Source organism: Hyperoodon ampullatus, assembly GCF_949752795.1.
Source record: "Hyperoodon ampullatus genome assembly, chromosome: 8".
NCBI classification, from domain to species: Eukaryota; Metazoa; Chordata; class Mammalia; order Artiodactyla; family Ziphiidae; genus Hyperoodon; species Hyperoodon ampullatus.
In genome coordinates this window covers 15,000,007-15,025,669 of record NC_136921.1, presented here as the reverse complement: position 1 = coordinate 15,025,669, position 25,663 = coordinate 15,000,007, and the positions used below count along the sequence as shown (strand labels likewise).

The window sequence follows — 25,663 nt, the reverse complement described above, 5'->3', positions numbered from 1 at the left end:
TTTGTGCCACTTGGCCATTAAGACATCTTAGTTTAACTGCCTGTCTTAAACTATTATTAAAAAAAAAACTCATACAGAGTGAAGTAAGTCAGAAAGAGAAAAACAAATACCATATGCTAACACATATATAAGGAGGAATCTAAAAACAAAAAAAAGGTTCTGATGAACCTAGGGGCAGGACAGGAATAAAGACGCAGATGTAGAGAATGGACTTGAGGACACGGGGAGGGGGAAGGGTAAGCTGGGACGAAGTGAGAGAGTCGCACTGACATATATACACTCCCAAATGTAAAACAGATAGCTAGTGGGAGCAGCCTCATAGCACAGGGAGATCAGCTCGGCGCTTTGTGACCACCTAGAGGGATGGGATAAGGAGGGTGGGAAGGAGACGCAAGAGGGAGGGGATATATGTATATGTACAGCTGATTCACTTTATTATACAGCAGAAACTAACACACCATTGTAAAGCAATTATACTCCAATAAAGATGTTAAAAAAACCATTTTAATTAACAGCTGTTATTTTAAAATATTTAGTCCCTTAGTTATATCATACAGAATGATGTTGTCTTGATATGATCCCCCAAAAGCGATGCAGTAGTTTTTTTCAATATCCATTAGTAAGACTAACAAAAATAATTTTGCTATCTATTTTAAAATCTGTCCTTAATAAAAGTCGACGTCTCTCCACTCACTTCCATAGCCCTAAAGTAACAGGTACATGTTTTGCTGTTAAAAACAAATAGATATTTGAATATTAAAAGACAGGCTCCCCATTCCCTACCTCCGCCCCATCCTGGTACTAAGTCGCCAAAAACTTTTAAAATGCCGTTTGATACAACAGATTTTGCTAATTGTTATGAAAGTAATTTACAAGTTAGGAATTACTGTGCAGGACCTGGTTAACAGTTACTGCTCTGGATTACCGATTTCCTTCTGTGAAATAAGTTATAACTAAAAGTCAACCTAGTTTAAAAAGCTTTGGAGTTCTTTTCTGAGGTGTCTATTAAATTGCCACAGTATCACAGGGACTCATCTTGAAACTGCAAATAGATTGTGTCTTTTAGGAGGACTGGGCTGTTCCATGGAATGGACTGATCATTTCCCATCACAGTCATGCTGGTAGCTGGGTTTTCCATTAGTCATCACTGACTGCAATCAGAAAAAGTCAGGCGGCTTGTGTGAGTCCCGTGTTAACAGCACCATAGAAACGTCTTGTCCTCAGAGCACATCTGGGGGAGAGGGAAGAGTGTGGACTGCCTTGGTTAGTATAGAAACTGTACAGCTCACTTAGTGACAATCTGAGAGCTCGCCCACGGCATGCTGGCTGGGACGAGAAACAACTGAAGTGGGCCACACACTAACAGCAGACATGGCACTACCTGGAGAGGACAGATATTGTTAAGAGGTTTCTCAGTGACTAGGGGTAGAGCATATTCACAGACTGCCAGCAGATGAGGAGGATCTCTGGGCTCCTAAGTCCCACTGCCGCCCCCAAGGGAGAGAAAAAGTCCTCCTCCCCTGACCCCTGCTCTGCCTGCAGAGAAGCATGGGAGCCCCTGCGGGCCCAGCAGGTCTGGGGGGAAGTGTGTTTGTAGTTGGAATTGCTTGAAGAAAGTTCTAGGCTTTAACTCTTCCGTTCAGAATTTTTCCTCCGGAACTCTCACGTGCTCAATTACTGCCTCAGCACGCGTCAGCTCACCACTCCCGAGGACGTCTCGCTGGGGTTAACTCCACTCCTCGGGGACCCGCTACATCCCGCAGGTACTTCCACAAAAGCCCCAAAACACACCTTTACATTTTTTTCTTTTTAAAAACGTTGATTTGGTTTTTTAGTGGCTGCTGTCCATCCACGTGACAGTGACTGTGGAGCTACAGGGAAGCATCGTGTTTGGTGAAGGCTGCTGCTGGGAAGGCACAGACCCCGCCCGGCTCCCGGATCAATGTGGAGAAAACCCAGTCGCCAGGCTGCAGCCCACCACGGGCGTCATGTCCCAAATCTGCAAGAGAAGGGGGAGGCCTGGAGACGCAGCACCGGTCACATGGCCCCCCAGGAGGCGCTGCTGGCAATGAGCACAGACAGCTGTTACACTCTCAAAGGGGCCAACATAACTCATTCCCTTCTTTCCCTACAAAACCTTGTCGAGATTTACATAGCGGCGAAACAATGTGGTCAGCTACAATATGAAAAAAGCTTATAAGCAGTATCTCTCTAGACACCTGCAAATTACATCATAATGATCTTTTACTATAAATTTACTTTTATTTTTAATAAAAAGCCCACTGGGGAAAAGCCCATTTTCTTTTTATGATGAAATAAACTATGTCATAGTTTTACAACTCAAGAGTGGTACTAGGATAAAACACTTACTTTCAGTTTCTGCATTAGCCACCCAGGGATTTAATAAAAAAGCGTGTGGTTATTTCTTATACGTGGGAAGCCTTCTGCCCAGGATGAAAGGATCAATAGCCATGGAAAGAGTGATCAGAGAAAGGGGTCAGCTAAGGCCAGGCAGTGGGAGGGAGGACCCTGGGGCTGGCTCAGTGCAGCCAGTGACAGAGGTGAGCCAGGCCCTCACTGGCTCACCTGGAGAGACCGACGTGGCCAAGCGAGACACCACCGAGTGCGTGGAAACTCACAAACATGCAGTTGGTTTCCAGGTTTCCACGTGGCTATAGGCTGTTCATCAAAAGGCAAGGCGAGCTTGCCAATCAGAAATGCCTTATGCACATTCATAGCGTGATGGTGGAGCAGTCTACACTGAGGTGCTAATTGGCAGGTTACCTTCACCACGCGATCGGTCCCACAGGTCACCATCAGGCCCCTAGCAACATCCATGGACATGTGGGAGATGTTATGTTTTCCTTCGTGAAAGGTTGCTAGAGAAGTCCGACTAACAGAGAGAAAAGAGACCATTTAAACTCACCCCGCTGTTTCTAGAGCCAAGGGGTGAATTTTCTTAGCGACAAAGAGGAAATACGATAACAGTGTCAAAATTCGCTCCTAAAAGTGTGGCTACAGTTTTGAAAACTATAATTAAAGGATGATAGAAAGCATGATAAGTTGCAAGACTGTTTTATAAAAGATTTTCTAAAACTCCCAAAATAACCAAAATATTTTTTTCTTTTTTTTTTTTTAGTGGAAAGGCTGGTACCTTCCTAGACATAAGGACAAGACTACACTGCATGAGATCCCAGGCCGCAGGCTCCCTCAGAACCCTGGTGTGAGAAGCAGCACTCCTGCGCACGCTGACCCTCACTCTGCTCCAAAGCCCGCAGCAACACAGGCCCCATCTCCAGCTCCCTGACTGACACCAGTGGTGCCGCACTAGCTTTCCTACTTGGGCCTCCACCAAGGTATGTCCGTCTGCTACTTTCAAAGATGATTCAGAAAGGAGCAAAAGAGGGCTTCCCCGGTGACGCAGTGGTTAAGAATCCGCTTGCCAATACAGGGGACACGGGTTCGAGCCCTGGTCCGGGAAGATCCCACATGCCACGGAGCAACTAAGCCCGTGCGTCACAACTACTGAGTTGCGTGCTACAACTACTGAAGCCCGCGCACCTAGAGCCTGTGCTCCGCAACAAGAGAAGCCACTGCAATGAGGAGCGTGTGCACCACAACGAACAGTAGCCCCTGCTCGCCGCAACTAGTGAAAGCCTGCGTGCACCAACAAAGACCCAATGCGGCCAAAAATTAATAAAAATAAAAGAAAGGAGTAAAATAAAATGCTGGTTCTGTCCAAATGGATCTGCCTGCGTCAGCAGAGAATGGAGGACAGACAGACTTGTCTTACACACAAATAGTTATTTAAGAACAGATTGCTGGGTCGGATTGTTGTGGAAGAGAGAACAGGGGTCTCCGGAGTTTTCCCACAAATAAAATTTCCATGCGTGTGTGCACACAGGTGGAAACCGGGGTGCTTTTGTAGGGCGCCAGTTCAGCCACCCATCAGTGTGCACACGGCCTTGAGCCTCACAGCATCCCGAGTGGTGTGGGGGCTCCTGGCCAGACTGGTCTTAGCAGCATCATTTCTCACAGTGTTTGGGAGAAACTTGTCTTAAGTCATAAAGCTAGGGCAGAATCCTCTCTTTAGAAACTGTTTATGAAAGGGATAAACGAGTGAGCAGAAATACAGGGGATCCTGAACAACACGCTTCCAACGGCGTAGGTCCGCTGATACCCGGAGTTTTTTCAACGGTAAATACCACAGCACTACGTGATCCGCAGAACCGAGGATAGGAGGGGCCAACTCTTTTTATACCCAAGTTACCCACTACGCGGAGGGCTGCACCTCTGACCCTCACGTTGTTCAAGGGTCAACCATGTATCTGTATCATTTCTCAGGCTCTCCCACTGCAGATGGACACACAAAAAGATAAAGATAAGCAAACACTCACTCCTCGTCCTTGATGGAGTCATAGCAGGAATCGCAGACGCGGACCTGGAACTCAAAGCCCATGACAGGGTAGCTGGAGCGCTTGCTGCTGCACTTCCCACAGACAGCCTGCCCACACTTCCTGCAGTGGTGCTTCGGGGACCAGAAGGAGGAAAAGGAGGAGTTTACCTTTTGTTTTAATGCCCGTGGCCTCACTTCAGAGTAGGGGAAATGGAATTGGGACAATGTGCCTCGAATTATAATCACCCCCAATTCAATGTATCAGTAAACACGCCAAAGGCAGACAATATCAGCACTCGTTGAGGATTTCCAAATATCTTTGCTTTGTTATTGGTCAAATACTAGTTTTTATTCACTCATATTATCTGCCTAGGCGACCATAAACAACATTGTTAAGACCAAGTTCAAGCTCTTTCAGGAACCCAAATGGCTAGAGACTTCAGGAGGGAAAAATTATTCCTATTACAGAGAAAAGTTTTGATATAAAGTTTTAAACGTAATTTGCCCTCATTAAGAAACAGATACCTATAATCATGTTGTGCTATTTCTTTTAATCTTTCAAATTGTGATTCTGGAAATAAGCACCAAGAACATTCCAAAATAGCCCAGTTATTATTACTAATGTTAACATATATAATTTTTAAACCACTAAAAGCCTTGTGACCCACACTTTTCCTCTCTCTATCACTAGTTGTTAACTCATAAGATTAAAATTAATTCTTCATGTTTCCTTTGAAGTAGAGACTACTTCACACATCAGTTACCACCAGACATGCATTGCGAAAACTAGGCCAAGGGTGCAATGTGGGTGCTATTTCCAAGCATTAGAATGTTATGAATGCTAAAACAATTCCTGCACTGCCTGCCAGTCTCATACCTGACCTTGCTGTAGAGTAGCTTCATAAGTAAAGTCAAAGAAAGTTTATTAACACACACAAACTTTCTGTCAGTCCCTTAGAGAGGTGCAACCAGTAATAAAAGGAATAAAATTGCATTATTTTTTACTTATCTGCACAAATTCATATTCAATCTGAATGAGTGGCTACCTTCAAGGCTACTGAAGAACTATGTTTTTTGTAGAACTTTAGTGTTACGTGACTAACCAGTTCTAAGCGCTTCCTTGAAATCTGTAGGCTATTTGGGACATGTATCTTCAACAAATTAAAAAAAATAAAAAACAGTACATACTTGAAACGTGCTTAATAGAAATGCTCCAGGTACACTTACGTGGAACAATGTATGAATAATCTAAAATTCTTGGTGTCAGAGTATTCCAGTGAGGGCTAATCTGTTACTTGTTGTCTGTTTGTGCAAGCTTTAGGCTTAGACGCCTTAGTTCATTCTGATTTTGTGCTGGGCTAGTATAAACACTGACTTTAACAGGTAATAGTCCTAAACTCAAAACTTTTTCATCTGTTGACGAATGGGCTCCCAGGGTTTTCTGTGCGTCCTGGCTTTTCCACTGCAGGACAAGCAGTGGCATAGTTTGCTAACAGTCTCACTATTACCTGGGAAAGGCCCTGCTCATGGTCAGTCACACGATGATGGTAACACCACAAAGGTAGGAATCAACAGCATTTACAGGGAAAAGTGCGATCCCAAACAAAATGACAGATTAATCATATAAATAACAAAATACATAACCCAGTGATGACTCGATGTTGGCTACTCACCTGTCTCAACCCCAGTGTCTTCGTGTCCCACATCTGCTTTATATTCCAGAAAAAGGGCTGCTCACATTTCTGACAAGAGTCACTTTCTAACCACTGAGGAGCCTGGGGGACGAGAAAGTGAAACCCAACATGTGAGAGTCTGCCTGTTTACACTGAGTTGCCAGAAATTAATACAACAGTTCCAGACCTTGGTGGGGTTATCCTTTTTTCAAACTCTTCAATATATTATAGCTGTTGCCATATTCAATATTATGTTTGTGTTTTGAATCATCTTTATCATTTTTGCCATGTTTTCAGGATTGTTCACTTTTAATCTATTGACAGGAGGGAGTAGTTCATTTTGCAATATGAACTCTTAAGAGCTGTCTTCATACACTTCTTTTTTATGCCCAAAGTTTTTAAAGTTGTTTGGTAACTATATCCAGTTGAGCAAAAACCTTTCCTGCAGAACCTGACGAACTACCACTTGGGAAGGCTTGTGGGGTCACAAGGTGACCAACAGGAGATCTTCGGGGCGGGGCATCGTGTCAGACAGATGAGCTGCCCCGCCCCCATTCCCAGCTCCCGGAGTGGTGCCCTTCCCTCCCTGTGCCCGCACAGCCAGCCTGCGGACCCCCATTCGAGCAGTGATCTCTCTGCACTGCAATTCTTTTTTTTTTTTTTTTTGTGGTACGCGGGCCTCTCACTGTTGTGGCCTCTCCGGTTGCGGAGCACAGGCTCTGGACGTGCAGGCTCAGCGGCCATGGCTCACGGGCCCAGCTGCTCCACGGCACGTGGGATCTTCCCGGACCGGGGCACGAACCTGTGTCCCCTGCATCGTCAGGTGGACTCTCGAACAGTGCACCACCAGGGAAGCCCTGCACTGCAATTCTTTATGCACATTTCCTCCCCCCAGCCCCTTCGACTAATCTATGAATTATTCACTGGTCTTTTCATCTTTAAATACGTTCAGCCTGTCACAGGGTAGGCACTCAATGAATTTTTGTTGAAACGGGGCAATTAGGCCTCAAAATTACTTCACTCAGAACTTAGAAAATACTTCTCTAAACAAAACATTACAAGTTGTATTCGATTACAAGATGAACCTGCTAAAAGCCTACTTAACCTCAATCATGTACCGTCATATACGTGCAATAAAAATGGAAAATACTATTTCCATAAAATTAAACCAAAGGTCATGAAGTAAGAAATAATCTGTTCTTGATCTTGAAAGTTAACACTCAAGAAAAATGTATCTGATAAGAGGAGACGATGGGACAACCACAGGAACTGACCTACACTGATCCTTATAAAATATGCAGTGAAGATGGTCAGCTTTACAGAGATTCGAAAGGGGACTTTTGGTGGTTTAAAGAATGAGTTTCCCAATTTCTTTTTTTGTTTCCTATTTCATCAAAACTTTTGGCTTTCTTATTCCTTATTTTAGATAGGACAGCCATTACAAAGGTCTTTCTTTCGGGGGTCGGGGGGTAAGGTACTCACAAACAGAATGAAGTGGGCTGAGACAGAGGAGAGGTTTCTTTTTGTGTGTGTGTGTGGTACGTGGGCCTCTCACTGTTGTGGCCTCTCCCGTTGTGAAGCACAGGCTCCGGACGCGCAGGCTCAGCAGCCATGGCTCACGGGCCCAGCCGCTCCACGGCATGTGGGATCTTCCCGGACCGGGGCACGAACCTGCGTCCCCTGCATCAGCAGGCAGACTCTCAACCACTGTGCCACCAGGGAAGCCCAGAGGAGAGGTTTCTTTAAATAACTGCGCTAATGTTGGAAATGGGAAGGGAGGACAAGAAGAGTGATAAAGAGATGCGCACCTCCGTGAGGAAGATTACCACTTGATGTAGAATTACTTGTTTCTGTGACCAGGGAAGAGAGAAGGTGGTTTGAAAACACTGCCTGTGAACAATGCTCCTGAAGGAGAAACGGTGATTACAACGACACTACGGGCCCTGCTGCCAACAACGTGGGGACATTAAATCACAGGGGGAAGGAAAGCAGGGGCCACTGTCTAGTCTTATGTTTGTGACACACGCCAGTGTTAACTCCTGCAATACCACCCATGTGAGGAACAGTCCCGTGGAACAAGATGAACGCAAAAACGTATTCACGGCAGTGATATTCAAATAGAAGTATACACTGCATAAGGCTGTGAGGATTACATGAGGCAACATTGGCGAAGTGTTCTGCATAATGCCTGGTATATACAAAGGGCCTTGTAAGTCCAGCAGTGTGTGCCAAGGGTTTTATATGCCATATTTTGCTTAATTTTCAACACAACCCTAGGAGATACAGAGCAACATTCTCCCCATTTTACAGGCAAAGAAACTGTGGCTCAGAGATTGAATCGACTGTCCATGGTTGGTTAGTGGGTGGAGCTCCCAGTAGACCCAAGAGTCCAGCCCACAGCCCTGCACTCGTCCACTGTGCTCTACACAGCCTCTGGACATGGTCCTTTTCACCTCAACATGTCAGGGTTTCCAAACATGTTTCTGGAGTATGACAACCAATGGGGACTGAGTTCCTGCCCTCAGGAAGCATGCTTCTGCCTAAGGGTTAGGAAAGAATATTACTTTGCTGACCTGGAAGGCAGAGGGGCATGAGGGAAGAAAAAATATGCTTAAAATAATTTGAGATAACAAATGAAAAAATGAACTCAGAAATCAACAGACTTTTTGGAACATATTTTGATATAAGAAATACCCATAACTTTGTTTCTTTTAATAGAATTAAGTGTTACGGTGTAAGCTATCATGAACCATCCTATTAAATGCTTATTCTCTAAGGAGACAAAGTTTTCTTTTATGCTGAGAAGAGCTAAAGAGAACATTAATCAAGTTTTCTGTTTCACTCTCTTTTCTACATCTTGTTCCATCTGCCTAATCTGGACAAAGATGATGTAACAAGAATAACCCCAATGCACTGCTGCTGCTATCTGGTGCGCTCATCTACTGTGAATTAATGTATAAAACAGTATCCATTCCGTGATCGACTAGCTCCAAATAAAGTTCTCATTTCAAGAGGATTCATTCTAATTATTGTTACTTGCTCATTTATGTTTCATGCCTACTTCCAGAAAGGAGTCCCTTTGATTACAATCTGGCAGGGAGGTAGATCTGCTTCCAACCAGCCAGTGTGGTGGCCGACAGCCATTGTAGGCTGGGGACACTCCACAGTGAGTGTTTCCAGGTGACTCAGAAAGAAATTCCAGCAAACACTGTGGGGCTAGAGAATCTGGGATTAATCCTCTAGGCCTGTGCCTAAAGAAGTCCTACAAATTGTCCAAAACCCTAACTCAAGTTCAGAATTAATAGATTGGAGGTTGCTTACTTTTGCACTAATATTTACTCAGCTGGTAGAAACAAAACAAAACAACAACAAAAAAACAAAAAAACCTACTAAAAATGCTGCATCTTTCTGACATAATTTTCTTTCCCACCAATACTGCCAACCTTTGAGACAGAACAGCTCATAGAGCAAAACGTATTACCAGCTGTGTGCTCATGATTTGGGGTACTCTTCCATAAGTGACTATAAGGAAAAGAGTGACCCCCACAGGAATGACAGGACTGTCTTTTCTTTCCCTAGAGGCACAAATAAACTCCACACTCACATAACCTTGAAGGTAAGAACTCTGCTTCTACTTTTCTATATCTAAAAGAACTTACCAAGGATGAGAATAGTGGATTGAAATCCAAGTGGTTAAACCCTTACAAGAGCCACTAGTAGCATCAGGCCCCAATGGTCTCCTCCCTCATGATCCAGGAAACACAGAATAAGACTGAAAAACAACAGGCCGAGTCTAGGAAATAGAACAGTATACTAGCTGCCACTGTTGCATGTAACGAGCAGATGATAAATATAAAATGCAGTTCAAATAAATCTTTGAAAAGAAAGTATTACACATTCTGTAATATCGAGCCAATGTTACATATGTTTAATAACAAGTTACTCTAAGCCTTACCAAAAGATCTTTAGAAAATTCAAAAAGGGAAATTAACCAGCAGACACGCAATCAAGATTTCCTCTATGTGACTTGTCTTACAAGGTCACTAAAAAACTAGCAATCGGTACTTCTCCAGATGACGGACTGCATTTTATCATTTATACGGTAGTCTGTTTCCTTCACTAGATTACAAACTTCTTGCAGGTATGAATCTTTGTGTATAAAGCATGGTAATCATAAAGTCTGGAAGTGAGTAATATTGCTATTTCTTTTATTTTTTTAATAAATTTATTTTTATTTATTTATTATTTTTGGCTCTGTTGGGTCTTCGTTGCTTTGTGCAGGCTTTCTCTAGTTGTGGCGAGTGGGGTCTACTCTTCGTTGTGGTCATTCACGCCTGGCGTCCACCACAGAGGTATGCAGCATACTGACCTACACGCTGCGTAAAGGACAGCACCCAGAACACATCATGTGACATCATGCAATACAGTACGTACTGCAATGCAGTATCATTTATGATGCATATGCACCTAAGTTTCCAGACTTTAGGGTCACCCTTTAGATGCTCAATAAATGTTTCTGAAGTTAAACCATAAGTCTTTAACACCCCTCACACTAAAATCTTCTCTGGAATCAACTCCGCTATCTACATCACAGGTTTTAAACGCCACTTGGAAAAGACAGATAAGTACCTGTGCTGGCAGAGATGAGAATGGAAATCCTGCCTGGAAATCATCTGACAACATCTATAAAAAGCATTCAGAATGCACATATCCTTGACCCAAAGGGTCTATTTTCAGAAATTTGTCTGAAATAAATAATTGAACAATCACACAATGACAAGGTCAAAAATGTTCACTGCAGCAATATTTAAAATAGAAAAAAAAGACAGAAAGATTGCTTAGATAGAGTGTCTGTCTAAAGAATTGGAAGAGACCTTAGAAGTCATCTCATTCAACTATTTCACTTTATGGAAGAAGGAACGGAGACTCAGGGAAATTAAGGCACTTAGAACTCGGGTCTCCTGAAAAGAACACTATGTTGACATGGACTCAGTGGAACAGAAGTCAGTGGAAAATAAAATCAGAGAACAGAGATATATTTTCCCAGAGGAGCTATGCCCCTGGTGCGCGTCTCGGGGACCCCAGGGCAGGTGTGCAGCCTCGGAGCGCTTCCCCACAGTCACTCCCCTGGGCGTGCCAGACCGTCTCCCGTGTCCTCTCCTTGTCCTTCTCTGTGAAAATCAGCCTAAATGCCCTGGCTGTGTATATCGCTTGTCCCTGTGGAAACTCTCCAATGAGTAGTGGATGCAGTGCAAAGTGACATGCAGGACCCTGTCAGCTGATAACCAGTAAGAGCTGGGACTGTCTGCACCTTGGCTGGCATCTCCGGTCACCGGGTAGAAAACCAAGAGGCAGGCTGTGGGAGCTCTCCTGGTCAGCCCTGCCTTGCCCTCTCTTACCTCCTCTCTGCTAACGTCCATGTTCCACACTGCGATTCCGCCGTCTGAGGAACAGGAGACCAGCTGCCTCGTGAGCTGAAGGTAACACAGCGACTGCACCCTGTCACTGCAAACAACACACACAGCAGTTACATGTCTTGATGTGGAAAACACAGACATCGTCTTCATGCAGGCTCAAATCTCTCCCCTCGTTGGAATCAGCAACTGACATTTTATCATTGGTGATCTGGATCCCAGTATAAACTTTAATTGGCATTCAATAACTTATTATACAGAATAATAGTTTCTATGAAATAAACACTACTAATCAGTCATTAAGAACTGCAGGTCAGAGTCCCCCACCAGCGGCTGGCAGGCGCCCTATTTGTGGGGAGATGCTAACTCCACGTCTTCCCACACTGCCATCTTGTTTATAGCAATACAATCTCACCTCAAGAAACAAGAAAACTCTCAAATAAACAATCTAACCCTACACTTAAAACAACTAGACAAAGAAGAACAAAGAAAACCCAAAGTCAGTAGAAGGAAAGAAATCATAAAGATCAGAGCAGAAATAAATGAAATAGAAAGGAAGAAAGCAATAGCAAAGATCAATAAAACTAAAAGCTGGTTCTTTGAGAAGATAAGCAAAACTGATAAACCCTTAGCCAGACTCATCAAGAAAAAAAGGGAGAGGATGAAAGCAGTAAAATTAGAAATGAAAAAGGAGAAATCACAACTGACACTGCAGAGGGCTTCCCTGGTGGCGCAGTGGTTGAGAGTCCGCCTGCCGATGCAGGGGATGCGGGTTCGTGCCCCGGTCCGGGAAGATCCCACATGCCACGGAGCGGCTGGGCCCGTGAGCCATGGCCGCTGAGCCTGCGCATCTGGAGCCTGTGCTCCGCAACGGGAGAGGGCACAACAGTGAGAGGCCCGCATACCGCAAAAAAAAACAAAAACAAACAAACAAAAAAAACAAACAAACAAAAAAAACAAAAGACACTGCAGAAATGCAAAAGGATTATAAGAGACTACTATAAACAACTATATGCCAATAAAACGGACAACCACGAAGAAATGGACAAATTCTTGGAAAGGTACAATTTTCCAAGACTGAACCAGGAAGAATTAGAAAATATAAACAGACCTATCACAAGTAATGACATTGAAACCATAATTAAAAATCTTCCAACAAACAAAAGTCCAGGACCAGATAGCTTCACAGGCGAATTCTATCAAACATTTAGAGAAAAGCTAACACCAATCCTTCTCAAACTCTTCCAAAAAATTGCAGAGGGAGAAACACTCCCAAATTCATTCTACAAAGCCACCATCACCCTGATATCAAAACCAGAAAAAGGTATCACAAAAAAAGAAAATTATAGACCAATATCACTGATGAACAGAGATGCAAAAATCCTCAACAAAATACTAGCAAACAGAATCCAACAGCACATTAAAAGGATCATACACCATGATTAAATGGGATTTATCCCAGGGATGCAAGGATTCTTCAGTATATAGAAATCAATCAATGTGATACACCATATAAACAAATTGAAGAAGAAAAACCGTATGATCATCTCAATAGATGCAGAAAAAGCTTCTGACAAAATTCAACACCCATTTATGATAAAAACTCTCCAGAAAATGGGCAGAGAGGGAACCTACCTCAACATAATAAAGGCCATATATGATAAACCCACAGCAAGCATCATTCTCAATGGTGAAAAACTGAAAGGATTTCCACTAAGATCAGGAACAAGACAAGGATGTCCACCCTCACCCCTCTTATTCAACATAGTTTTGGAAGTCCTAGACACAGCAATCAGAGAAGAAAAAGACATAAAAGAAATACAAATTGGAAAAGAAGAAGTAAAACTGTCACTGTTTGCAGATGACATGATACTATACATAGAAAACCCTAAAGATGCCACCAGAAAACTACTAGAACTAATCAGTGAATTTGGTAAGTTTGCAGGATACAAAATTAATGCACAGAAGTCTCTTGCATTCCTATCCACCAACAACAAAAAATCAGAAAGAGAAATTAAGGAAACATTCCGATTTACCATTGCAACAAAACGAATAAAATACCCAGGAATAAACTTGCCTAAGGAGGCGAAAGACTTGTACTCAGAAAACTATAAAACACTGATGAAAGAAATCAAAGATGACATAAACAGATGGAGAGATATACCATGTTCTTGGATTGGAAGAATCAACATTGTGAAAATGACTATACTACTCAAAGCAATCTACAGATTCAGTGCAATTCCCTATCAAACTACCAACGGCACGGTAGTTACTACCAATGGACTAAGGAAGAAGAAAATCCTGGCCTCTATTTTTGCTACAGAACACCAGACACTCAGGACTCACGGAAAAGCAGTTCGAAGCAGACTGAGTGAGCCCTATCAAACAGGGCTCCCTGTCTGCTAAAAGACGGGGTTTGGAGAAAGTAGTCTCAGAATACTAACGCCTCCCCCGACCTGCCCCAACTCAGATTCCTTCCCCACCCTCACAAACAGTCACGCACTGGTGGCCCTGGAGCAAGAGCGTGCGGCCTTTCCTTCCTCCGATGTCCCACATGATGATGCTGTTGTCAGAGGCTCCTGAGAAGAGTAACCGTTGAATAGGGTCCCACCAGAGGCAGGCGACGCTACCTAGGCGTGAGAGAGGGAGGCTAAATGTAACTCTACATCAGGGCATACACATCTGAGGCAGAAGACCGAACGAGGACCAGCTGAGTCTTTAAGTAAAAATGTATTTTCGTTGTACAAAAGGGCGTTCAACACTTTATCGCGAGTCACAGAGAAGGCACAGCACATCCGCTGTCCCGAGCTACAAGATTAGGATTTTCAGTTGCATATCAAACTGCTTTGAACACAAATGTGTTTAAAGAAGATTTTCCCTGTCTATACCAAAAAATTATAGAATAGCTGTATATGAGGGTTAGTTCAGAAAAAGCTTTTGAAGAAAAACAAAAAAATAGCTACCAATGTCTAATAAGAAAAGGCAGTGAAGTTTTCTGTGGTTATCTTATATAAGATTAAAATCTAGATTATTCTAGGGCTCTGGGACCTTGCAGGTGTCTTACCGCAGGATGCCTGCGTTTAAGAAAACTGAATTAAGTATCTCAGAGGAAAAAAAAAAAAAGAGATGCAGGCATACCATACAATTATGCCAGAGAACTTAGGTAAAAAAATCCAAACCCTACATTTCACACTCTATATTGTCTAAACTTATTAAATTCGATATTCTTGGGAAAATCTTTCTTTCTACAGATTTCTCTTTCAACAGATCTTTTCATTGTTCCATTGACTGCTGCTTGCCTAGAAAAAAACTATTAATAAACCTAATAAAATTGAACCAGTCACACAAGCTAATAATATTTTTGGTTGGGTATACAGAAAACTGATAAAGCCACATTCAAAAGCAACCAACAGAGACTAGTTTCTCACAGAAGCTTAACGAAAGTGAAAAAAGAAGTATTGTGCAAAACTGGCTTCAGGGATCAACTTTGCAGAAATCCTGACCCTGTCTGATCCTATGCCCCATGCACTTCAGCTAGAGGCCTAATAGCAGACAAGCAAGGTCTTTCTACATGAACACTGCTAAGTAGTTATCAGAACCCACTCTGTCCTTAGCAACCTAGAGAATACTTAACAGCATGGGGATCATGAGACCATTAGTCATAACAGAAAGTGGTTTCTGCAGGGCCTGTGCTTTCCTGCCTAAATCTATTCAAACTTACTGTCCTTCTCTCTCCCTTTTCCCCTTCAAGGTCCCTGATCTGATACACTCGGTTTTATATAAATAGATTAGCTATGGAGGACATTTAACTTAAAAACACTATTTTCATAAATAAGTCCATCATTAATTCCTTCAACAAACCCCCAATTCTTCGATGTGAACCAGATGGCCTCAGAGCTTCTAATTTGTTACTCAATATAGCCGATTGAGTTTTAAAGCCTTTCCACAAAGCCTGGCCAACTCACCACCCTACAGAAATAATAAAATTCCACCCAGTCATTCTTTTCCCTCGGTCCCTCCCCTGGGGATGTTTCCCAAGTAGAGACAGAACCAGCTCATACATTTCTTCTAATTGTACTCACCTACTACAGCTTGCTTGGTGTCCTAGAAAGTGACAAATTTAAGACAGTAATAACAACATTCTTCCAAAGGTCTCACCATTTATAAGACATTTTAAAGGGTCTTCAAAAATAATTTAATTTAAAAGGTAAACAAAATAGAAAGTATTATCCACACAAGCAATCTAGAAGGGATTTGGACAACACAAAACCCTACCCAACACCCTGCCTTCACTTAGTTTTCACTCTTTGAGATCTTTTGAGATTTAATTCCCCTATCTGGCCAATCGAATTGAAATCTGACAGATCATAAGGAGGTGATCATTCGTGAAACCACAGAGCTGAGAACTAAATTTGGATGCCCAAATTAGGTGAAAAACGGCGGTGAGTATACAGCCTACCTTCATGTCCTTTAAGGGTGGTAATAACAGAACAGGAGCTCTGTTCAAGCTTCAGCAGGCTTATCTGTCCAGAACAGTCGCCGACAAAAGCATACTGAGTATCAAAGTCATATCTGTGGAGAAGCAGTCAAGGACGTATAACACAATCCATCTCAAAGTTATAAAGAAGAAAATGTACATTCTAAAGAGAGTAAGCACACACCTAAAACTATGAGAAAAGAAATACCCAACTGAAAACCATACAACATGTAAATATTGAAGAAAAAGAATGTTTTAAGCTAGAATTATCAGGAAAATTAATATTCATTCATTCAACAAGAATTCACTGAGTAGCTGTTACTATTCCAACCAGTATCCTAGGAATTGGCAACAAAAAAGTTAAGAGCTGATAGAGAAGACAGACATAAAAACAAGTGATTATAAGCAAATTATAACAAAGTGTTAAAAAGTAAAACGCTCAATAATGAAAACAGCCAAAAAGAACTGGAAGAAAACTGCTTTTCATGAAAAATCTCTGGAAATGGTGTAAAACTGACAGCAAATATGGACATGACCCCATCTTTTTGGGGGGCCTAGATGATTTAGCGTTAAGTGAAGAGGATGGTTTAAATTGCTGTGAAGAGTTTAATTTTAATCATCCAAAAGGCAGTCATTTGGCGTAGTAGTAAACTTTAAATTTAAAAATATATTAACTATTGGCAACAACTCATTACTTTCTTGGTCGCTTTATGGCCATAGACATTTGTGGCAAATCAGTAGTTTACACACAATAGGATAACTACTATTTTAATTCCAAAACATAGATCAAAAGGACGACCACAGGCTGGGCCATGATTATGTGATTCGGTGCCATTTTCTATCAATCCATACGAAAGCCAAACACATAACAGAAAAACTTATTTAGCACATGATACATCTGAGTAGCCTTCCCTTGCTTGATTCTAAAGCATATGGTACTATTTTAAATATCTCATGCGGTGCATTCATTTGTAGCACACGTTTTTTTATAAAGGCTTTCAATGGAAGAAAAGAATTTTACTACACCAGACGTCCAACTCTCAAAGAGAAATTACTGCGGGGCATTTGCCTGTTGCTGGCAGCCTTGACCTTGCCAACATTAAGATACACAGCTACCACAGGCAGCCTTAACCAAGAGTGAGCTCTACGTGAAACAAATCCCATAGAGTAGTAGAAAAATTTGAGAGCGGCAATTTTGTAACATTTGGGGTATCCTGAGGCATCTTTGAGAGTATTATAAGGATTATGAACCCTCTCCAAACACGCTGTAGCCCATTTATGAACTCCAGGGTCACAGACTCTTCTTATATTCTCCTGTGGGGTCTGCAAAGAAACCATCACCAGAAGAGTCGTTCCTTTCTTTCTACAACAGAAAGTCTTTTCTTTCACTTTGAAAAGCAAAGGAGTGGAGGGGTCTGCGTTAATGAAGTTTAGATTTTCCCAGATTTTGTATTAAAACACCTAGAGCACATCCCAGCAGAGAACAGCAATTCAGTTAGTTATTATCTTTAATAAACCAACTTTATACCAAAAAAGCAGAGACAGAAATTCTTAGATTTTATGTGAAATATGTAGGAATCGTTCAGTCTTTGGATCTCAATCAGCAATTTCCAAGCACATTCAAAACTAACTACTGAGACTGGGAGGCGCTGGGCGGGGAAGGATACTGCAGACACGAAGCCCAGGAAGTGGAGAAGTGCCTCCCGAGCATGTTCCCGCTGCGGGTGCACATCCAGCTGACACACTTGTCGTGGCCGGTGCTGATCACCCACTCTGTGGCCAGGCTGAAGATAATCGCAGTCACCCGGTTCTGATGAGCTGTGGGGACAGAGAGGGAAAGTCTGCGCCCTTCAGGAAGAAATGTGATCTTTGGAATCCAGTTTCCGTGGGTGTGAACTGAGGCTCCCCTTCTCCACTTGGTCGGTCTGCAGACTCACAGACTCAGCAGTCCTATCCCGGAGATGCCCGCACTCCAAACAGGCTGCAGAGCATCTGCCCGCCCCAACCCAAGATCTATCGCAGGCTCTCCGTGGCCCTGCCCTCTGCCTCCCTACATGGAAGACCATCAGAAGCTACAAATCATTACAGAGTAATGCTCAAGAGGGATTCAAATAATATATTAGAGAACTGATTAAAAAACACACATACAACTCTCAATGAGTTCCATATGGAAAACAGCAGTCTTATCTCCAAAGAATAGGTTTGTTTGTTTTTTATTGTCTATACCTTTAGTGTTTTGACTCTTTAGAAAACACTGGCATTGTAAAAAATGGCAACTGAAATTTTCTGAAATTAACTTTTTATTTTTAAGATGAAGCATTTGTAAAGTTCTTCATTCCAAAGCAATAGCTGAGAATGAGGAAGGTGTTCTATTACCTAACTTCTAGAATATTTCTATTTCCAGGTCAGTTGCAAGCCACACCAGGGCAATGACCTGTCTGCTTTATCTGGAACAGGATCTTGCATGCAGCTGGTGTTTAATAAATGCCCAGTTTGATGAATGAAGTCAGAGGCTAGACAGAGACACCTCTGACCTTGCTCTCAGCTGTGTAGCCTGCTTCAGAAAAACGGAGGGGCTCTGATAAATTAATCAGAAAAATCAGAAAATACTACAACTCCCAGGAAATATGGGCTAAATCATGAACAGATATTCATAAAACATGACAAATGGTCAACATTAAATAAAGCTTAAATAATTTTAAAACTGAGAACTATTTTTGACTATCAAACTGGCAATAAACATTTATAAAGATCAATACAGACTTAATGAACAGGCACTCTCAATCACCACTCATTAAAAGTTTACACTATTGCTGGAAAGAGTTTTGCAAAATAAATCCAGAGTACTAAAAAAAGTTTTAAAGTTTGACCCAGTTTTTCTACTTTTAGTAATCTGTCTTAAATAGAAATAATCAGAGTTACAGAATTAGAGTAAGAGTAACCATCAAGGACACACACACACACACACACACACACATATGTGTATATACATATATATGAAATACACACACAGATATGTATACACACCATCATATATGTTAGTATGTGTTATAAAAAAATGGAAGCAGTATACATTTTCAAAAACAGAGGAATGGTTAAATTAAATCTGACACATGCACCCAATGGAATAGTATACAAAATTTCAAATGTTAATAAGCAGGAAAAGGATGGTAAATAACTCTGAAGAGCTAATAACCTCCCACATAACTGGGGTAACAAAACTTTTAAAAAGTTAATGTGAAAACCTGATTTTGATCATAGGACATGGTATTCTAGTTGTGTGTGTGTGTGTATTACAATTACCTGGGTAGGTCTTGATAAAGTTCATTTTATTAAAATCTTCAGAAACGTGAAATTCCTAAAAGTAAACACATGCAATAAGAAAACAGTTATGGTTTTAAAAACAACAGGACCTTAACTTTCAAAAGGAAGTAAAATCCAAAAATGGCCATCACCAGCCTTGGGACTCAAGATTAGCTACCTAAGAACAACAGGGAATTGCTTCTTGGTCCTGTCCTTGGGTTACCGTTTCTTTTGGAACCAGACAAGTAAAGAAAGTGCTGTGGACCATCACAGCATTTTTGTCCAGTTCTTCCTCTACAAATCAGTTCTCTGTATTTCCTCTCCCTCTAATTGCAAAGGAGGCATCTTGTTAATTTTGCTCTCTTGGCTTCACTAGAATTTCAAGATGACACATACAAAGTAAAACTACAAAGACCCATTACTAACAGAATTCTCAGCACTAGTGAAAATAAGGCATTGGGTATATGAGGCAATAGAGGAGGAAAATTACGTATATTTAATATATAAACACACACTAAAAAGGAAATTTAGGGCTTCCCTGGTGGCGCAGTGGTTGAGAGTCCGCCTGCTGATGCAGGGGACGCGGGCTCGTGCACCGGTCCGGGAGGATCCCACATGCCGCAGAGCGGCTGGGCCCGTGAGCCATGGCCGCTGAGCCTACGCGTCCGGAGCCTGTGCTCCGCAACGAGAGAGGCCACAGCAGTGAGAGGCCCGCGTAACGCAAGAAAAAAAAAAAGGAAATTTAGACACTGTGGGTGTTTTGTTTTTTTTAATACTCCTGTATCTTCTAAAATTTATATAGACTACATAATACTTTATAACTAGGAAAAAATTAAAAGTACATATTTCTTAATGAGAAAATGAGCCTCAGCATAAAACTGAGAAGATAAAACTCTAAAGAAAAAGCACTAATTAAAAATTCTACTGATCAGTGCTAAACTGATAAGTCCTTAAGGGTCTCGATAACATGGACATTATGAATTGCTGATTGGTCAGGATGAAAAAAAAAAAACCAGCCCACAAAGGAATACTGATTCCTTTTCCTCCATCTTGGTTTTTTACATAGTACAAAAATGTATCAGCATTTTATACATACTAATTTCTACTCGGGGGAAATCAATAGATTAATACTAACTAATAATAAATTGAATTTACATTGCCCCTTTCCACTGAGGAGCTATGAGTTTTTATATGCCACCCTATACCCGCAGAGAGTACCCTTGAACCATGAGCCACAAGAATGGTCCCTAGAGAAATAAATGCATGACCACTACCACCACTGGAGAAGGCATTTGAGGCTTGCACTCGTGGCTTCTCGTTATATATGTGTGCACACATCGCCACGATATTCCTATAAAATCTTCAGAGGGAGAAAAACAAGACCACCAGCATTCATTACTACACGACGTATACACAGCAGCCCCAAGCAGGTGGGCACTGACCCTCAAGCCCGCAGCTCCCCAGCCCTCACCAGCGGCCCACTGTTGCGTGAACTGCTTAAGCAGAGAGTCTGTCTTTTCTCTTGGCTCTTTCTTTCTTGGCCCTTAAACACGCTCAAGGCTTCTTCTCCTTTACTTTAAAAAGCAAAACAAGCAAACAAAAAACAACAAAATTCTCTTAACGATACTAAAACTTTCTTCATCCCCTCCCCAGCCAAAACCTTCTCTACAGATGAGTCCACACTCACCACGTTCAGGGTCTCTAGCTGCTCACCCCGGTCACTCTTTTTTTTTTTTTTTGGCGGTACGCGGGCCTCTCACTGTTGTGGCCTCTCCGGTTGTGGAGCACAGGCTCCGGACGTGCAGGCTCAGCGACCATGGCTCACGGGCCCAGCCGCTCCACGGCAGGTGGGATCTTCCCGGACTGGGGCACGAACCCGCGTCTGCTGCATCGGCAGGCGGACTCTCCACCACTGCGCCACCAGGGAAGCCCGATCACAGCTATTCTTATGGCTTGAAAGACGCCCTATGTGCAGATGACTCCCTAGCCCGGGCTCCCACTGGGCTCCAAGCCTGCAAATCCAATGCCAATTCTGCGTCGCCATTGGGTGTCTCACTGGTATCTCAACTGTACAGCTGGTTCCTCACTGTCTTCTTTCCCTCTAAATGCCCCCTCTCCCCACATGCCCCTAAGCCTTTCTCTTCTCAATAAATGATACCTCTGTCTAGCGGTTACTCAAGCCGGAAACCTGGCTGTCACCTGAGTTGCTCCCCTTCCTCCCCTCCCCACACCCAACCTGCCACAGATGTATGTCCGTCATCTGCTTCTGTCCATCATCACTGCCACTGACCTCTCACCCAGAAGGCGACAACACCTGACGTTCCCGCCTCCACTCTTGCGGCCCCTCGATCCACTCTCCACTGAGCAGCCAGAGTGATCTTTTAAAAATGTAAATTAAATCACGCCATTCATCTGCTGAAAACCCTGTAAGAGCTTCCCACAGATTTACAAAACTTAAAACTTCACCCAGACCTACAAGGCCCTGCATGACCTGGCCTCAGCCCACTTGTCGCATCGCCCCTTGTCCTGCCCCGTCGCTCAGCACCATCCAGCCAAGATGACCCCCTTCAAGTCCTCAGACACAGAGATCTTCCTGCCTCGAGTCTTTACTTGGACCTTCACTTCTGGAAAACTTACTCTGGCTCTGCCTGGCTGTCTCCTACCTACCCTTCAGGCCTCAGCTGAACGTCACACCCTTGGAGCAGTCTTCCTTCCTGACGATCCTGTTTGCTAGGAGTGGGGCCACACATCTCTCTGGATTCCCTCTTTCACTGCACCTGTTCACTTCTTCACGGCACCTACCACAACCTGCAATTTGATGTTTACTTGTATATTACCTGTCCCTCCCACGAGGCCATAAGACTTCTGAGAGCAGGGACCATGTCTACCTTCTTCTTAATTAGCACTCTGCATGACACCTAGTGCTGAATGCAAGGCTCTCTATGACCCACTCCAGCCATCTCTTCAGTCTTACGTGCTTCATGCTGCCAAGCTGCTTCATTCTTGTTCCCTGCGCACACTCTGACTTTAAAAGCCCCTCTGTCTTTGCTCATGCTGTCTTCTGCATCTGGAAGTCCTCCTCCTCCCTCTTTCCTGGTTAACTCCTAGCCATCCTCTATGACTCAGCACAGTAACAGGCTGGCCTTGCCGCTCTCCGACCAGGTGCAGGCACCGGTCTGTGCTCTCACTGCTCTGTGTGCAGTTCTATAAAGCAATGATACTCAAAGTGCGGTCTGCGGACCACTGGTCCTGATGAAAGAAGAAGAGAAATAGGGAATGTGTGTTCAGAAACCTTTACAGCAATTTAATATTATTATGACATCCAAGCAGACAAAACCAGCAAATTTTCTCAATCAACAATGTAATACCCAAAATATCAATCCAGCAAACTAAACTCAAAGCAAACCGAAGGAAAAATAAAAGAGTTGAAATACATTATCAGAGAATAGAAAAAAACAATAGAGAATCAATTAAATCAAAACTGGTTCTTTGAAAAAATCAACAAAATTGACACACATTTAGTCAGAGTGGTGAAGAAAGAGAGAGAGACGACTTAAACTACTAAATTCAGGAATGAAAGGGGGAGCGTTACTATAAACCTTACAGAAAGAAAAAGGACTGTAAAGGCTGCTATGAACAATTACATGCCAACAAATTAGATAAGCTAGATAAAATGGACAAACTCCTAAAAAGACATAAACAACAAACACCGGCTGAAGAAGAAACAGAAAACCCATAACAAGTAAACAGATTAAATTAGCACTCAAAAAACTTCCCAGGACGAAAAGCCCAGGACCAGGTGGTTTCACTGGTGAAACTCTTCCAAGCTGAAGGTCCAAGTATTTTACAACTCAACAATTAAAAAAAAAAAAAAAAAAAAAAAAAGGCAAAGGACTTGAATAGATATTTCTCCAAAGAAGATATACAAATGACTAACAAGCATATGAGAAGATGCTCAAGATCACTAGCTATTAGGGCAATGCAAATCAAAACCATAATGAGATACCGCTTCACACCGATTAGGATGTCCATAATAAAACAAAAACAAACCCAGAAAATAACAAGTGTTGGTAAATACGTAAAAAACTTAGAACCTTTATATATTGCTGTTGGGAATGTAAAATGGTATAGAAACTTTGGAAAACAGTTTGGCAGTTCTGTAAAAAGTTAAGTACAGAGGTACCATATGACCCAGCAATTCCTTTCCTAGGTGTATATACCCAATAACATTGAAAACTTAGGTTCACATGCAAACTGTTATGCGACTATTCATAGTAATATTATTCATAATAGCCAAAAAGTAGAAACAACCCAACTATCCATCAACTAATGAATGGATAAACAAAGTGTGGTATATCTATGTAACGGAATATTATCCCACCACAAAAAGGAATGAAGTATTAACTCAAGCCACAACATAGATGAACCTTGAAAATATTATGCTAAGTGAAAGAAGCCATACAAAAAAGGATATATACCTTATATGATTCTATTTATGTAAAATGTTTAGAATAAGCAAATCTCTGAATTCAGAAAGTAGATTAGCTACTGCCAGGAGCTGAAGGAAAGGGGACTGTAGTGTGACTGCTAATAGGTGTGGGATTTCTTTTTTCGGGGGTTGGAGGAGCTGATAAAAATGTTGTAGAATTAGAGTATTAACGGTTGCATGATCTTGTAACTATACTATAAGACCAATGAACTGCACACTTTAAACTGGTGAATTTTATGGTGTATGAATTACATCTCCATTAAATATATGCACACTCACACACACAGTTAGACCCACAAAAATACCAATCTATAATAAACTGAAAATTTAAATATCTGGTCCTTCACCAAAGATGGTTTGAGATGTAGAGCCTCAAAGAGTTATATGAGCTGTTGGCTGAATGACTAGTCCCTAGTCTTGTTTTCCTTCCTCCTCATCCTACACACACACACACACACACACACGTGCGTGCGCTCTCTCCCACACTTTCCTTGCCCCAGACTCCTCCTTCATAGGTTCAGGGGTCAGGGCTGCTACAGGACTCACGTCCCCTGTACGAAGGCTGTGCTTTGTGGGCTAGACTGAGCTCAACCAAACCATCAATCATGACAGCATTCAGAGCTCCATGGAACTACAGATGGTCCCTGACTTATGATGCTTCAACTTATGATTTTTCAATTTTACGATGGTGCTAAAGCAATACGCCTTCAGTAGAAACCACGCTTCGATTAATGTTGATCTTTTCCCATACGATCCTCCCTCATGATGCTGGGGAGGGGCAGCTGCAGCCCCGCTCAGCCATGTGATCATGAAGGTTAACAACCAACACACTTACCATCATTCTGGACTCACACAATCATTCTGTTTTTCACTTTCAGTATGGTATTCAATAATTAACATGAGATATTCAATACTTTATTATAAAATAGGCTTTGTGTTAGGTGATTTTGCCCAACTGTAGGCTAATGTTAAGTGTTCTGAGCACGTTTAAGGTAGGCTAGGCTAAGCTATGATATTCAGTAGATTAAGTGTATTAAATATATTTTCTTTTTTTTACTAATTAATTTTTTTTTTAAGTTTTGGCTGCGTTGGGTCTTCGTCGCTGTGTGTGGGCTTTCTCTAGTTGTGGCAAGCAGGGGCTACTCTTCATTGCAGTGCACAGGCTTCTCATTACTGTGGGTTCTCTTGTTGCGAAGCACAGGCTCTAGGCGCGCGGGCTTCAGTAGTTGTGGCTTGTGGGTTCTAGAGCACAGGCTCAGTAGTTGTGGCACACGGGCTTAGCTCCTCTGCGGCATGTGGGATCTTCCCAGACCAGGGATCGAACCCGTGTCCCCTGAATTGGCAGGAGGATTCCTCACCATGGCTCCACAAGGGAAGTCCCAAATGTATTTTCAACTTACGATGGGTTTATCAGGATATAACCCCATCATAAGTTGAGGAAGACCTGTAGTTTACAATTAAGCACAAACTAAAATTAATCCATTTTTAGGCCTAACATCTGTACTGAATGACACATTTTCTAATGCCAAACAAGCAGGCATTCATTGTTAGCTTTATTTACACTGTCCAACAGGAGTGAACACAGGAGGTCAATATAATGAATACATTCTGGAAGCTACCTACCATCACGGCTCCGTTATCCTGGCCCACAAATATCCGTCTGCTATCATGATGGTAAGCCATAGCAGAGCAAGGAGCTGCCAGAAAGACAAAGATCACGTTACGTGCAAAGCTAAGCATGTTAAGTCATTGTTCAAGGTACATTATTAAAAAGAGCTATAAAACTTAGGTTAAAAGAAAGAGGGCAAAAACACTTTATAAAAAAAAATTACTAAAATTCTGTTGTCTTAGTGTAAAATTTTAACTTTAACAATCTTCCAAGTTACTTTTATCACTTTGGGTGAAGCGAGC

The 25,663-nt window shown here is 42.2% G+C and overlaps 1 protein-coding gene across 1 annotated transcript in view; it reads right to left on the bottom strand.

The window, feature by feature from the left end:
- Positions 1-1,888: 1,888 nt before the first annotated feature.
- WDFY1 (WD repeat and FYVE domain containing 1) overlaps positions 1,889-25,663 on the bottom strand; it is a 44,709-nt gene continuing 20,934 nt past the window's right edge. The window contains exons 3-12 of the mRNA XM_079710060.1: positions 25,376-25,449; positions 19,264-19,318; positions 17,628-17,778; positions 15,943-16,055; positions 13,987-14,113; positions 11,469-11,574; positions 6,070-6,171; positions 4,398-4,528; positions 2,785-2,893; positions 1,889-1,999 (exon numbers count right to left, since the gene is read on the bottom strand). Coding sequence (XP_079566186.1) covers positions 1,940-1,999; positions 2,785-2,893; positions 4,398-4,528; positions 6,070-6,171; positions 11,469-11,574; positions 13,987-14,113; positions 15,943-16,055; positions 17,628-17,778; positions 19,264-19,318; positions 25,376-25,449 — 1,028 coding nt within the window. The 3' untranslated portion in view covers positions 1,889-1,939. The remainder of the gene's footprint in view (positions 2,000-2,784; positions 2,894-4,397; positions 4,529-6,069; positions 6,172-11,468; positions 11,575-13,986; positions 14,114-15,942; positions 16,056-17,627; positions 17,779-19,263; positions 19,319-25,375; positions 25,450-25,663) is intronic.